General features: G+C 34.4%; 1 protein-coding gene across 2 annotated transcripts in view; it reads right to left on the bottom strand.

Moving 5' to 3' along the window:
• The window catches only part of ITCH (itchy E3 ubiquitin protein ligase), a 120,855-nt gene that overhangs the window by 11,790 nt on the left and 94,271 nt on the right, over positions 1 to 14,794 (bottom strand). For both annotated transcript variants that reach the window (XM_012637659.1, XM_012637660.1), the window contains 6 exons: positions 10,251 to 10,323; positions 9,330 to 9,401; positions 6,223 to 6,311; positions 4,233 to 4,392; positions 3,914 to 4,047; positions 3,445 to 3,585 (listed from right to left, as the gene is read on the bottom strand). In XM_012637659.1, the coding sequence (XP_012493113.1) occupies positions 3,445 to 3,585; positions 3,914 to 4,047; positions 4,233 to 4,392; positions 6,223 to 6,311; positions 9,330 to 9,401; positions 10,251 to 10,323 (669 nt within the window). The remainder of the gene's footprint in view (positions 1 to 3,444; positions 3,586 to 3,913; positions 4,048 to 4,232; positions 4,393 to 6,222; positions 6,312 to 9,329; positions 9,402 to 10,250; positions 10,324 to 14,794) is intronic.

Raw genomic sequence — 14,794 nt, forward strand, 5'->3', positions numbered from 1 at the left:
CCCGGGCAACACAGTGAGACTCTGTCTCAAAAAAAAAAGAAAAAAAAAGAATATTTCTCACACATCTGATAGAACAGACAAAAAAAAGAGTAAGGATATAGAAAGCCTTAACACTATCAACCGACTTGATCTAACTGACATTTATAGAACACTAACCCAATAATGGCAATATATACATTTTCGAGTGTACAAAATAGACCATGTGTTGGATTATAAACACAAGTATTGAAACATTTAAAATCACTGAAATAATACAGAGGATGTTCCCTGAGCATAACAGAATTGAATTAGAAAATAGAAAGGTGTCTGGAAAATCCTCAGATATTTGGAAATTTAACAGTATACTACTACTTCTATTTATTTATTTTTTAAGAGATAGGATTTCACTGTCACCCAGGCTGCTTGAGTGCAGTGGTGTGATCATACCCATTGCAGCCTTGAACTCCTGGCTCAACCAATCCTCCTGCTTCAGCCTCCTGAGTAGCTAGGACTACAGGCATGTACCACCACACCCATCTATTTTAAAAATATTTTGCAGAGACGTAGTCTTGCTATGTTCCTCAGGCTGGTCTTGTACTCCTGGTCTCAAGTGATCATCCCACCGTGGCCTCCCAAGTGCTGGAATTACAGGTGTGAGCCACCGCAGCTGGCCTAAATATTATACTTCTAAATAACTTAAGGATCAAAGAAGAAACTGTAAGGGACATTAGAAAATATTTTGAACTGAATGATAATGAAAAATGCAACATACTGAAATTTGTGGGATGTAGCTAAAGTAGTGCTTAGTTGGAAATTTATAGCTTTAAATGCCTATATTAGAAAATCAAGAGGATTAACATCACTGATCCAGAACATATAAAGAACTCCTACAGTTAAGCAGGGCACGGTGGTGTGCACCTGTAGTCCCAGCTACTCAGGAGGATCACACAAGGCCAGGAGTTCAAGGCCAGCCTGAGCACATAGTGAGACTTCTCTCTTAAGGAAAAAAAAAAAAAGAACTACAAACAATAAAAAGACAAAAGGTAATTCAATTATAAAATGCACAAAAGATATGAATAGACACATCACAAAAGAAGAGCTACAAAATCAATATGCACACAAAAAAGTACTCAACACCATTAGTCAAAGGAGAAATGGAAATTAAAACCACCGTGAGATACTACTGACAATACTGAGTTGGCAGGAATGTGAAGCAACTCTCAAATATTGCTAGTAGGACTGTAAAATGGCACAATCACTTGGGAAACTGTTGGGCAGCTTCTAATAAATGCCTATGCTAAGACCCATCAGTATTTACTCAAGAGAAATACATCGACAAAAAGACTCATCAAGGGTGTTCATAGCAGCTTTATTCATCATAGCTCCAAATTGGAAAACAATCCAAATGCCCATTAATAAGAGAACGGATAAACAAATTTTGATATATACACAAAACTGAATTCTTCTCAGCAACAGTAAGGAAAAAATACTGATATACACATCGCTGAATCCTACAAACAATGAGTAGAAGAAAAAACCAGACACAAAAAGCCATATATGAGGTCTGGGCGTGGTGTCTCACACCCGTAATCCTAGCACTCTGGGAGGCCAAGGCAGGAGAATCACTCAAGGTCAGGAGTTCAAGACCAGCCTGAGCAAGAATGAGACCCCATCTCTAAAAAAAGAAAAAATATTAAAAAAGAATCAAAAAAAAAAAATGAAAAAAGAATAAAAAAGCCATATATGAGTACATACTATACAATTTCACTTTAGGAAATTCAAGATGAGACATAGGTATAGAACCAAAACTAAACAGAACCGGTTGCTTCTAGACCAGGGAAAGAGAGATGGGTATGGTATTGCCCCCTTATCGGGGGGCAAGAAGGAAAAAGAACATTCCATAATTTGATTTGAGTCATGTTTACATGGATAAGTCATACAGAATAGTGTTTACAGAACTGGTATTTAGAATAGTGATCTAGCACTATTCTACCTTTACAATGCTCACATTTAGGCTGATAAACACATTTATCAAAATTCAAACTCTGCACTTAAAATCTATATATTTTACTCTAATTATACCTCTTTAAAAAATATTTTTTTTTTTTTTTTTTGAGACAGAGTCTCACTGTGTTGCCCAGGCTAGAGTGCCGTGGCGTCATCCTCGCTCACAGCAACCTCAAACTCCTGGGCTCAAGCGAGCCTCCTGCCTCAGCCTCCCAAGTAGCTGGGACTACATGCATGCACCACCATGCCCGGCTAATTTTTTCTATATATTTTTAGTTGTCCAATTAATTTCTTTCTAATTTTAGTAGAGACGGGGTCTCGCTCTTGCTCAGGCTGGTTTCGAACTCCTGAGCTCAAACAATCCGTCCGTCTCGGCCTCCCAGAGAGCTAGGATTACAGGCGTGAGCCACCGTGCCCGGCCTAAAAAATATGTTTTAAAAACCCCAATAACTCTGAAATTTTGAGCAAACCTGTAAGATATAAAAACCTTTTTTGCTATCCATTATCTTAAAATGTTATATTACCAACAACAAAACTACTGAGGAATGTAATACATCTCTTATTTACTTAGAACCTTGAATCATTTCTTCTCCAGTTATTCTAGATATATCATAACAAAATCTAGACATACCATAATAAAAAAAACTGTGCAAAGAATTAACAAAAATGAAATTTTAAGAGGATATTTTAAATTAATTAAAATTTTAAAAGGATAGATTATTTACCAACAGTGACTGTCCACTGTGTCATATAGTGTAATTTTAATTTTGGAGGGAAACTCAGGCAAGAAACTCAGAAAAACTGTAGCTTAATAAGCAGATATACTAAATTTAACCCTGACTGGACAGAATTGCTGTTAAGAAGATATGAATGAACTACTAACTCTTGAGACTAGAAGTATGAACTAATGCAAAGAATGAGAGGATACACTATAAACTATCATTTTATTTATAAATTTTACCTGATCTTATAATAGTCCCCATAACAACATCTACATATAAATTTGAGATTCTTTTTAATGACATGTTATATAGCATAGTGGTTACAGAATTGGTATTTAAAAGAGTGATCCAGCATGACTTCTGCCCTTAAAACTCTTTTAAAAATACTTTTTAGGCCAGGCACTGTGGCTCATGCCTGTAATCCAAAAAGTTTGGGAGGCTGAGGTGGGAGGATTGTTTGGGGCCAGGAGTTCGAGGTTACAGTGAGCTATGATGACACCAATGCACTTCAGCCTGGGCGACAGAACAAGATCATGTCTCTTAAAAAAAAACCAAAACTCACACTTTTTAAAAATACTGTTTTTAGAAATGAGAAATAACTGCCTACCATAGGATGATGTTAAGTACAAAGACAAATATTTTTTTGAGATATTGTACATTAGTCCTAATAGGCAATTATCAACATGGTATAGTCCCACGGAAAGGTTGAAGTATGTCAAAAGGAGCACTCTCTCACCTGATGTACTCCTCTTTATTTTCTTCTGTTACAAGAATATTACCGCCATTGGGTTTCAAATCATGACTCTTAATTTCACCTAGAATTTCTTTATCGACGGAGAAGTACATTTCCAAACCACATTCCTCAATGTTATTTTCTCTGTACAAATGAAATTAGCAATATTTGTTATATCCGCCAATGCAATCATAATTTAAAAGTTTTAACTAAACTATGTTCTTAAATTAACCTATGACACCAAAATAAGAAGAAATTGGAAGATTGTCCTCCAAGGTTATATTATTGCATAAGATATCTTGGGTACATTTCTATAAAATTTAGCATATTAAATAATAGGACAGGTTTGATGTACAGATCATTTAAACTGAATAAATCAATTACATTGTTTACAGTTTAGATAAGTTGCCAATACCATAATGAAAGCATATTAAACTATATTTTAGTAAACTAAATGGCAACGGAAACTTACTTAACCCAGATGAGAGAATTGTAAAATTCTGGATCAACAGATTCTAAATCCTTGAGACCAACAGGTTTGTTCAAGATACGCTTGTAGAATGGTAAAGAAAAACCTGTATCTATGAATTTCCCGTGGAACAGAGCCTATGAGAAAGGGAAACAATACCATTTAGGATAATTGTGTAACAGTCATTTTATTTGAAAATGTTAGATAAATTCTTCACGTAAAAAAACATCCTTGTCATATATAAGATCTGTTATGGCACAAGGAGAAAACTTAGTATTGCTGAATTAGCAAAGTAAATGCACAGTTCTCTAGCTGCACTTACCATGGCAATAAACCTGCCAATAAAACGAAAATATTTCAGGTGATCTGGATTGATATAAGAAGCAGGGTTTATCTGCAAGCAGTAGTTATCCTTCCCTGCATATTCAAACAGGCAATACATTGGGTTCAACACTTCATGTGACAAAAGAAAGAACCATTCTCTGAAATCAAAAGAAAATTTATGATGAAAAATCTTGCAAGTAACCATAGCAAAAAATAAAAAAGCAATGCTACAAAGTTCTCAGGAATCTACAATTCTCAGCTGGTGATAGTTTTCTAATCTCATGGTGGTTTTTTACTGCTTCTGTTCAAACTTCCATCTATTTTACAGAGATGATAGTTATGCACTGCTCATTATTATATTTCAAAGAATCTAAGACATCATTTCACCTTTATTTGATGAACCACTAAAATTTTTTCCAACTATACTTGTGATAATCATCCCAATTTCAGAGACATTAAAATATGAAAATGTTAGTCTTAGAATAGATGAAATACTATACATAGGCAAATTCAAACTTCACTAATGACCAATGTGATTGGAGCAGCTGAAATGAGCCTACTAGTAATACCATCTATTACTAAGTCCCGTAATGATCCCCATCAAATTGCTACTACTCCCTATATCTTAGATGAATATGAAAAACTTTCCAATTTCACAGAAGCAGTAAAGTACTTAATTCTCGCCACTCATTTATTAGAAAAATGCTCTGAGAAGCTCTAATTCAAATGCTATGAAAATATGAACCCATATTAACATAAGATTATGGCTGCTAAAACTGTGTAACGTGGGTAGGTCTGACAGAGCAGATCTGGCAATACGTGTGGTATCATAGCTCATCTCCTAGATCTCTTTTTCTGTTAGTTCATGGCCTCTGGTGGTAATGCTGCTTATACTTTAATATTGCTAGTTGATTTTCTGATTATGAATGAATGATTGCCTTCCTTCTGAATTATCCCTAACTTGAACAAAAATTAAATGTTTCTACTCTGTTTTATTATTCTAATTTGTCAGTTATCTTTGATTACTTCATACATTTTGAAATAGTTTTATTTGGAAACTATTTTTACTTGGAAACACAATATAAATAACTACTAAAATGTAGCTACCAGTTATTCAGCACACAAGAATCAGGCTCTGGACTAGGTGATTAATAAACAATATTTCTACTCTTCACAATAATCCTAGGAAGGTGGATATTACTATTCTTATTTTACAGATGAAGATATTTGCCCAAGGTCACATTATTGAGGGCAGAAAAAAAGATTCCAATCCAGTCTTGACCCCAAAGTCCTTGCCTTTCCACACTGCCACTGCTTTGCAAATTTATAACCTGGTGTGAAATACTGTTATGGAATAAGCAAAGGAATTTCTTGCTGAAGGCTATCTTCTAGGGTTTGATTAAAAGCTCCAATATGAAAAAGAAAGTAGAATTAAGACTTTCAACTCCTATTTCATAAAGCCACCTTTTTTTTCTTAAACCAACACATTCCAAACCTATAAAGCCTTCTATCTCATGATATATTAATCTTAGTTGGGACATGAATGACTATTATCTGTATAATTGATCTGTGGTACATAAAATGACCTGATCACTACAGGGCCTTGTGTGCTCTATGGACAGATATGAGGTGGTTTACTGAACACTGGTTACTGGTTAGATGATACAAAGCTTGGATCCAGGCTCTACAACTTATTATGTGCCTTAGGTGAGGCTCTAAACCTCTTCATCATCTGTAAAATTTTATCTTACAGGGTCATCCTGATGATTAAATGAGTGATGCAGGTGAAATCAAGTAGCAGTACATTAGAGAGAAGTGCTATATTAATGTTTGTTGAAGTTCTGTAGCTACAGCACAATAAAGGTATAATAATTTGCTATATTTCATTTTCCTAAACTATAAGATTGAGAAAATAATACTTGCAAGCAAAGTGCAATGGTACCTTTGGAAGAAAGGAACTAAGTTCTGAGTATTCATATTATCACTACCTTGCTACACCTCCATAATCTAAACCTTCTTCTCCTGGAAAAATCACCCACAAACGTCTTCGCAGATCTTGGGGATTGAAGCTCATTATCTACAAAACAATAAAGTAAAAGAAATGGCGAAAGCAGTTGTTAAAACACGGCTACCACTTTCAGGTTTGACATTTCCTTCATTATAGGTAACTTAAATCCCCTGTGACACAGAATGACGTTTACGGTCTAGTCAAAACCATGTATATGCAGAAAATACATTAAAGTTCATAATATTTTATATATGTATTATGCATATCAATATTTCTATATACTTTTTACACATACAATTTTATTTTTAATGATGTTACTATTGATTTATAGAGTTGCTTATATAAATTTGCTTGAAGCATAGAGTAACTATAGGCATGGTCAAAGGAGCGGTGTTTTTTGTTTTTTTTTTTTTGGTTTGATTAGGTTTTGTTTACAAAGATATACATGATAGCTAACTGGCTAACCTAGAAATGAAAATCAGTGGCTGCAGAGAGAACACAGTTAACTATGAAAATTCATTCTCAGTAGCAATATATAAATACGTAGAAAAACTGCTCAAATTGTGTTTCACTATAGGTGGTTAATAGGATCATCTTCATTGAAGGATAGTAACATTATTGAGCTACAGTGGATAGATCATTTGGATTCCCCCTCTGTAAAACTAATTATTTGACCAAAATTGGGTCAGTACAACAATATAGATATTACTTTTAGGAAAAAAATGCAACGGCCTGGAGAGAAAAGTTGAAATGATGCCTATACCTTATCAAGTGATAAGAATGAACTCTCACATTTAAATATCCAGAGAGGATCAATAAGTAACCTGTTAATGCCAGGATTCTCTCAGTTCCCCACAAAACAGACACATCACTTTTATGAATTCACATCCCACTCAAATAAGAAAATCCCAGATATACTGAAAAAGTTCAATGCTTATGACATATTTAGGACATATATATATGCTTATGACAAATATTCTACAAATACTATGGGTAAGGCATATAGCAATGCAAATGAGAGATGTCACAAGGTTAAAACTATCTTTAAATATTAATAATTCCTTTTAACAAATGCTAAGTATGAAAGCAAAAATTTTTTTTCTCCTGTAATTTCCCCTGTAAGCAGTTGTGTTATGTTAACAGAAGAAACACTATCTGAAGCAACTTTATCCAACAGCTAAGAGAAGAAAACATGGTGCTAATTTTGCTATCAGATTTGTTACCTTTATGCAATTAAATTGTGTTCTTGTTTTTTTTGTTGTTGCCGTTTTTTAAGAGACGTCTCACTCTGTTGCGTGGGCTGTAGTGCAGTGATGTGATCATAGCTCACTGCAACCTCATACTCCTGGGCTCAAACGATCCTCCTGCCTCAGCCTCCCAAGTAGCTGGGACTATAGGTGCACACCACCAGGCCCAGCTAATTTTTTCTATTTTTTGTAGAGATGGGGTCTTGCTAAGTTGTCAAATTGTTAAGTTTTTATTACTCATTTATTTGATGGATGTCAAGTCTAGGGTGACAGTTTTAAATAACTGTTTTAGCACCATCTGGGCTGTTATTCTGCAAAAGCCTTTAGGTTTCAAAAGTCAAAAGATAACGGGACAGCTTAATCATGTTTTGCATCCTTTTAGCACTGCTACAAGCAAGTTACGTTTCAAGAACCTGGCTCAACACAAAGATCTACTCAGTGATGAAAGGGTGGTTATGAATGTTAAGAATAGAATTGGAGAAAAATTAGGGTGGGGAATGGCCTCTGATACTTCAGGGAATGACTCATAATTCTCTAAATGGCCTCAGTCAAGCTTCAACTCCTGCTAAAAAGCTGTCTGCTCCTACATAGCAGAATGCCAATTGGCTTTTCCCTTTAACATTAATAACTGAGGTTCCATTAGGAAATTAACATTATTCTTTCTGAAATCAAGTAGCAAGCTACTGTCAACTATCTCAATCTCTTTTCCCTTTGCATTCAGTTTGGTACTTCATGAAGATATAGCCACTACAATAATATCATAGGTGCTTGGAAATAATCATGTCCACATCTTGCCATAAAACAAGGACTAATCAGATGTTTTCATTTTAAGACATTTTTTCACTGGTTATTTTAATCTTCTCTACAACACGATCATTTAACATTTAGTTGCAGTTGATTGTTAGTGATATCCACAAGATAAAGGTAAATAGTAAATTAACTCAGGTTCTGAGGACAAGTGAAAAAAATTTGTTGACTACTTCTGAAAACCCACATCATCTTTAAGATATTGTCATCAATGACTAATTATTTTCATTCTTACATTTAAAAAAAATTTTTTTTTTTTTTGAGACAGAGTCTCACTTTGTTGCCCAGGCTAGAGTGAGTGCCGTGGCATTAGCCTAGCTCACAGCAACCTCAGACTCCTGGGCTCAAGCAATCCTTCTGCCTCAGCCTCCCAAGTAGCTGGGACTACAGGCATGCGCCACCATGCCCGGCTAATTTTTTTCTATATATTTTTAGTTGTCCAATTAATTTCTTTCTATTTTTTTTGGTAGAGACGGGGTCTCGCTCTTGCTCAGGCTGGTCTCGAACTCCTGAGCTCAAACAATCCGCCCGCCTCGGCCTCCCAGAGTGCTAGGATTACAGGCATGAGCCACCGCGCCCAGCCTAAAAATATTTTTAACTGCAAGAGTAACATGCTTATTGTAAAAATGCAGAAGTGTAAAAAATTAAAAACAAAGTCTTTCCCTCTCCTTCCTGTCTACTCGGCTAACAACGTTCATATGGGTATTTCTAGACCTCTACAGAAAGCCTATTTTCTTACTTGTATATTTATTTCAAATCAAACACTTAACAGCTTAGAAATGGAGACCTCAAAGTCACTAATCACTTTAAGTTATTCTGACATTCTAAAGCACAAAACACAAACACATACCATACAAGCATGCACAACTATCTAAATGTTAAGCCTGAAGGTAGCTGGCAATGAGATTAGACTTAAAAAATTCAAGAACTTCAACCCAAGAAATTCTGAACTGTTCAGATTAAACTTCCAGCACCAAAAGGTGGTCCTGGGCTGGCAGCCAGGAGGATAACTTTTGAGTGAATAAAATAGTACCTGTTGAAAGGAATCCTCAAATAATGTTTTTCTTGTCACTGTAATCTTTATGTGCTGTGGCATGGCCAGTTGCTGAAATATAAGAATGACTTAAGTCAACTCTCACCATTAAAATGGCCTATCAAAAAATCAAAAGGGGAAAGTTACATTTACTTTTATCTTTGCTCACAGAAACAAGTAGACTATAAATATGAATTTATATTCAATAATGTTTAACCATGCATTTGTGAACACTCATGCTAGCTGATTATTCAATACATTAAAAACAGAGGAAAACAAGATACGTGCACAGTGCTTAGCTTAACGTGTCAAATAAATCTTTGGTTAATTTTATTGTCAAAAAGTTAATTCAGATTCTTCTTGCTTCTATGAATCCAATTAATTATAAGAGTTTGAAGTTTAAAAATATTCATTGTAGTAACACTTTGACTAGTGGATTCATTTTCTTCAGAATCCATAAAGAAATCATTAATTCAATTAAATATTTATACATCTGAAATGATTGATCACATCCCCCAAAAAACACTCTAAATATACCATGTATGTACATGTTCATGTACATATATACATGTATTAGCTATCAAAGTCATCTATATCAAATGCTAGATATAAAAGCAGCTGGTTAGAATTTATACATCAGAAAATCTTTTGACTTATAGTTGAAGATTTCCGCTATCTGAAAGTAATGGGTACTGACAAAAAAGTGATAATGTTTTCTTATTCGAATGATTTGAAGCTTAATTTTCTGGACAACAGAAGTTACACATTATCTAATTGATAAATCTTTCTTTTCTATAAAAATAGGGGAAAGAGATTCTAATGATACCTGTTTTTCTATAGTTAATTATTTCCACAATCATTGTGTAATAAAAGCAACACAACAAAGGAAAGGGAGTACAGAGATACAGTCCCAATACTAACCTGACACCAGAACCGGAAATACTGAACCTTTGCCTTGAAATCCCGAACATAGGCTATCTGGGGTCCATTGTCTCTGAGGAAGGACATAGGTTAATGTGACATATATAGCTGCTTGTAAAAGACAATCCTGAAGGAAAGCAAAACACCATACCCCTCTCAGTATTTAGCAGTCAAATACAAAAGTATCAAGTACAGCATATTCCTAACACAACTTTTCTTTCTTTTTTGGAAATATTTCCCCAGGACTTTTTTAAGTAAAAGTAAAAAAATAAATTTTGATCTTGTTGAAACCACTGTTATGGGATTTTCTTTTATATGAAACCAAATGTAACAGGGTGAGGTAAAGGAAGTTCTGAGAATGCTGTTCGTCTCAACATCCATTCCCTCATTTATTCTTAAGTGAGACTCTTCACATTTAACTGAGCAGGGTGCTACCTACATTTCTCAGTGTGGCCACGTGACTAGAGTCTGGCTAATAAGCTCCAAGTGGAAGTGGTATGAGACTTTCAGAAAGGCTCTTTTTAAAAGAGAGCTGAGGTAGCTGGGAAAGGTGTTTGGTTCCCCTCTCCTCCCTTAAAATTTGCCCTTTCTCCATATTCCAGCCTGGAGTGTGACTCTGATAGCTGAAGTTTCAGCAGCTGTCACAGACCATGAGGTGACCTTGAGGATGGAGACCATGCTCTGGAATGGCAGAAAGAAACTTATATCACTAATACTATGGGGCTTCCCAGATAGCCATGGACTTCACATCACTGGATTCCATGGCTTTCCTCCTGAACTACTTTTAATTCCATTTTCTAAATGTTTGATGTATTTTAATGTAGAACTATAAGTGATTCTATATTGACCTTATATTCTGTGACACTGTTAAATTCACTCACTAGTTCTAGTAGTTTTTCCTAGATTCCTTATGGTTTTCTATATACACAATTATGTTATCTGTATGGGGAAAATAAGACAGTTTAACTTCTTCCTTTTCCAATCTGTGTATCTTTTATTTCTTTTTATCTCATTGCACTGGCTACAACTACCAATACAATGTTGAATGGAAGTAGTGACAGTAGATATCCTTGCTTTAGTCTTGATCTCATGGGTATTTCATCGTTAAGTGTGACGTAGGTTTTTCATAGATGCTTTGTTTGAAGTAAGAAAGTTTCCAAGGAAGCTGCAAGTTTATCATAAACTTGCATTGTATTTTGTCAAAAGCTTTTCCTGAGATGATCATATAAAATTTTCTCCTTCAGTCTGATAATATGGTAAATTACATTGATTTTTGTAGACTGAATTAACCTTGCATTACTGGGATAAACTCCACTTCATGATAGTATAGAATCTCTTTTATATCTGACTAGATTCAATTTGCCATTATTTTGTTAGGGATTTTTATACCTATGTTCATAGAAGTATTAGTTCATAATTAATAATTTTCCTTACTTATACTGTTCTTGTCTGATTTTGATATCAGGGTTATAAAAATCTCAGGGTATATTAAATATACCCTTTATTATCCTTTTAATGCCTGTAGAATATGTGGTGATGTTCCTCTTTTTTACTAGGTTTACTAGGGACTGTCAATATTATTAATCTTTCCCATTATTAATCTTTCCTAAAGATTCAATTTCTACTTTTATTTTTGTTTCTTTTTTGTATTTACTTTGAGCTTAATAAGGCAAAAGCAGAGATCATTGATTTTATAAGTTTCTTATTTTCTACTCTAGTCCTTTAAAGCAATAAATTTCCCTCTGAGGACTACATTAGCTAAATCCCACAAATTGTGATATGTTGTATTTTTATTACTCAATACAAAATGTTTCCTAATTTTTCTTGTGACTTCTTTTTTGAGCCATGGTAGCAGTGTGCTCTGTAAGTACCACTGGACTTTTTAAATGATAGAAATATAATTCTATCTTATATAAGCAACTATTGTTTTGGGGCTTCTGTTATATACACCCAAACTTAATAGTAACTAAAATAAATGATACAACAATATCTACTGATAATTTATTTCCATATCTAAATTACCTCTGCAATTTCATTAATATACAATTGGCTTGATTTCCAAATTTCTGCTTTAAACATGAAAGTTTTTAATATGCAAAAGTATAAAATTAAAAGGTAATTTTAGTCAACATAGTATTGAAAATTCTAGTCAGAGCAATTAGGCAAGAAAAAAATATAAAAGGCATCCAAATTGGAAAAGAAGAAGTAAAATTATCTGTTTGATCCTATGTGTAGAAGATATAAAATATTCCATGCAAAAAAACTTAGAATAAGCAAATTCAGCAAAGTAGCAGGATGCAAAGTCAGCACACAATAATCAGTTCCATTTCTATATACTAACAATAAACAATATGAAAAGAAAATTAAGGAAACAATTCCATTTACAATAGCATCAAAAAGAATACTTAGGAATTAACTTAAGCAAAGGAGTAAAAAACTTCTGCACTGAAAACTACAAAGCACTGATGAAATAAATTTAAAAAGACATAATAGAAAGATATCTATATGCATGAATTGGAAGACTTATTAAGATGACCATATGGTCATACCCAAAGCGATCCACAGATTCAATGCAATCCCCTATCAAAATCCCAATGACATTTTGTGCAGAAACAGAAAAATCCATCCTAAAATTCATATGGAATCTCAAGGGACCCTGAATAGCCAAAACCTTGAAAAAGAAGAACAAAGTTGGAAGACACATACTTCTTGACTTCAAAACTTGCTACAAAGCTATAGTAATCAACAGTGTGGTATTTGCATAAAGACAGACATACAGGCTGGGAACGGTGGCTCACACCTGTAATCCTAGCACTCTGGGAGGCTGAGGTGGGAGGATTGCTCGAGGTTAGGAGTTCAAGACCAGCCTGAGCAAGAGCGAGACCCTGTCTCTACTAAAAATAGAAAAAATTAGTTGGGTGTGGTGGCATGTGCCTATAGTTCCAGCTACTCAGGAGGCTAAGGCAGGAGGATCCCTTGAGCCTCAGGGTTCGAGGTTGCTGTGAGCTAGGCTGATGCCATGGCACGCTAGCCCGGGCAACAGAGTGAGACTCTGTCTCAAAAAAAAAAAAAAAAGACAGACGTATAGACCAATGGAATAGAATAGAGAGCCCAGAAATAAACTCTTGCATATATTGTCAAAGGATTTTGACAAGGGTGCCAAGACCAAGCAATGGGGAAAGGATAGTATTTTCAACAAATTGTGCTGGGGAAATTTGATATCTAATGTGAAAGAATGAAGTTGGATCCTTACACAACACCATATACAAAAATTAACTCAAAGTGGATCAAAGACCTAAATGTAAGAGCTAAAACTATAAGATGATCAGAAGAAAACTTATGAGAAAAACTTCATGACATTGGATTTGGCAATGACTTCTTGGATATGACACCAAAAGCACAGATGACAAAAACAGAAAAAAACAAACTGAACTTCAAAATTTAAAACTGTGTATCAAAGGATACTATCTAGAGTAAAAAGGAAACCCACATAATGAGAGAAAATATTAATACTCACAATATACAAAGAACTGCTAAAACGCAACAAGAAAAAAACTGAGCAAAGGACTTGAAGAGACATATCCTGAAAGAAGATATACAAGTGGCCACAAAGCACATGAAAAGATACTCAACATTACAAATCATTAGAAAAATACAAATAAAAACCATAGTGAGACACCACTTCATACCTATTAGGATGTCTATTATAAAACAAACAAAAAACCCAAAATGACAGAAGAGTTGAAGATGTGGAGAAATTGAAATCCTTTTGCACTGCTGATGGGAATGTAAAATGGTGTCACCACTGTGGAAAACAGTATGGTGGTTTTCCAAAAATTTAAATTTAAATTGCCATTTAATCTAGCAATTCCACTTCTGGGTATATAAACAAAAGTGAAAGCAGCCAAAAAGTGGAAACAATGCAAATGTCCATGGATAAACAAAATGTGATATATACATACAATGGAATATTACTCAGTTTTAAAAGGAATGAAATTCTGATACATGCTACAACATGAATAAACCTTAAAGACATGATGCTTAGTAAAATAAGCTAGACACAAATGGATAAATATTGTATGATTCCACTAATATGAGGCACCTAGAGTAGTCAAATTCACAGAGACAGAAAGAATAGTGGTTACCAGGTCTGGTGGAGGGAGGATGGAATGGGAAGTTGTTGTTTAATGGGTACAAAGTTTCACTATGGAATGATAAAAATATTCTGGAGATGGATGGTGGTAGTGGTTGTGTAACAATGTAAATGTACTTAATGTCAATTAAGTGTACACATAAAAATGGTTAAAATAGGAAACTTTATGTTACATATATTTTACCACATTAAAAACCCAAAACAAAACATCAAGCAATTAAAAAGTTACCTTTCAAAAATGGGGGTGGGGGAGTAATGGGAGCTTTTAAAGTTAAAAGGTAATGGAAATGAAAGAAGTAGAAATCTAAAATCAGGGATTAGTTGATAAGCAGTACTACACTAATTTCTAAATAGTTTCATTTAGTGCTATGAACAGATGGTAACAAATATG

Source organism: Propithecus coquereli, unplaced genomic scaffold (genome assembly GCF_000956105.1).
Source record: "Propithecus coquereli isolate 6110/MARCELLA unplaced genomic scaffold, Pcoq_1.0 Scaffold122, whole genome shotgun sequence".
Classification (NCBI taxonomy): domain Eukaryota; kingdom Metazoa; phylum Chordata; class Mammalia; order Primates; family Indriidae; genus Propithecus; species Propithecus coquereli.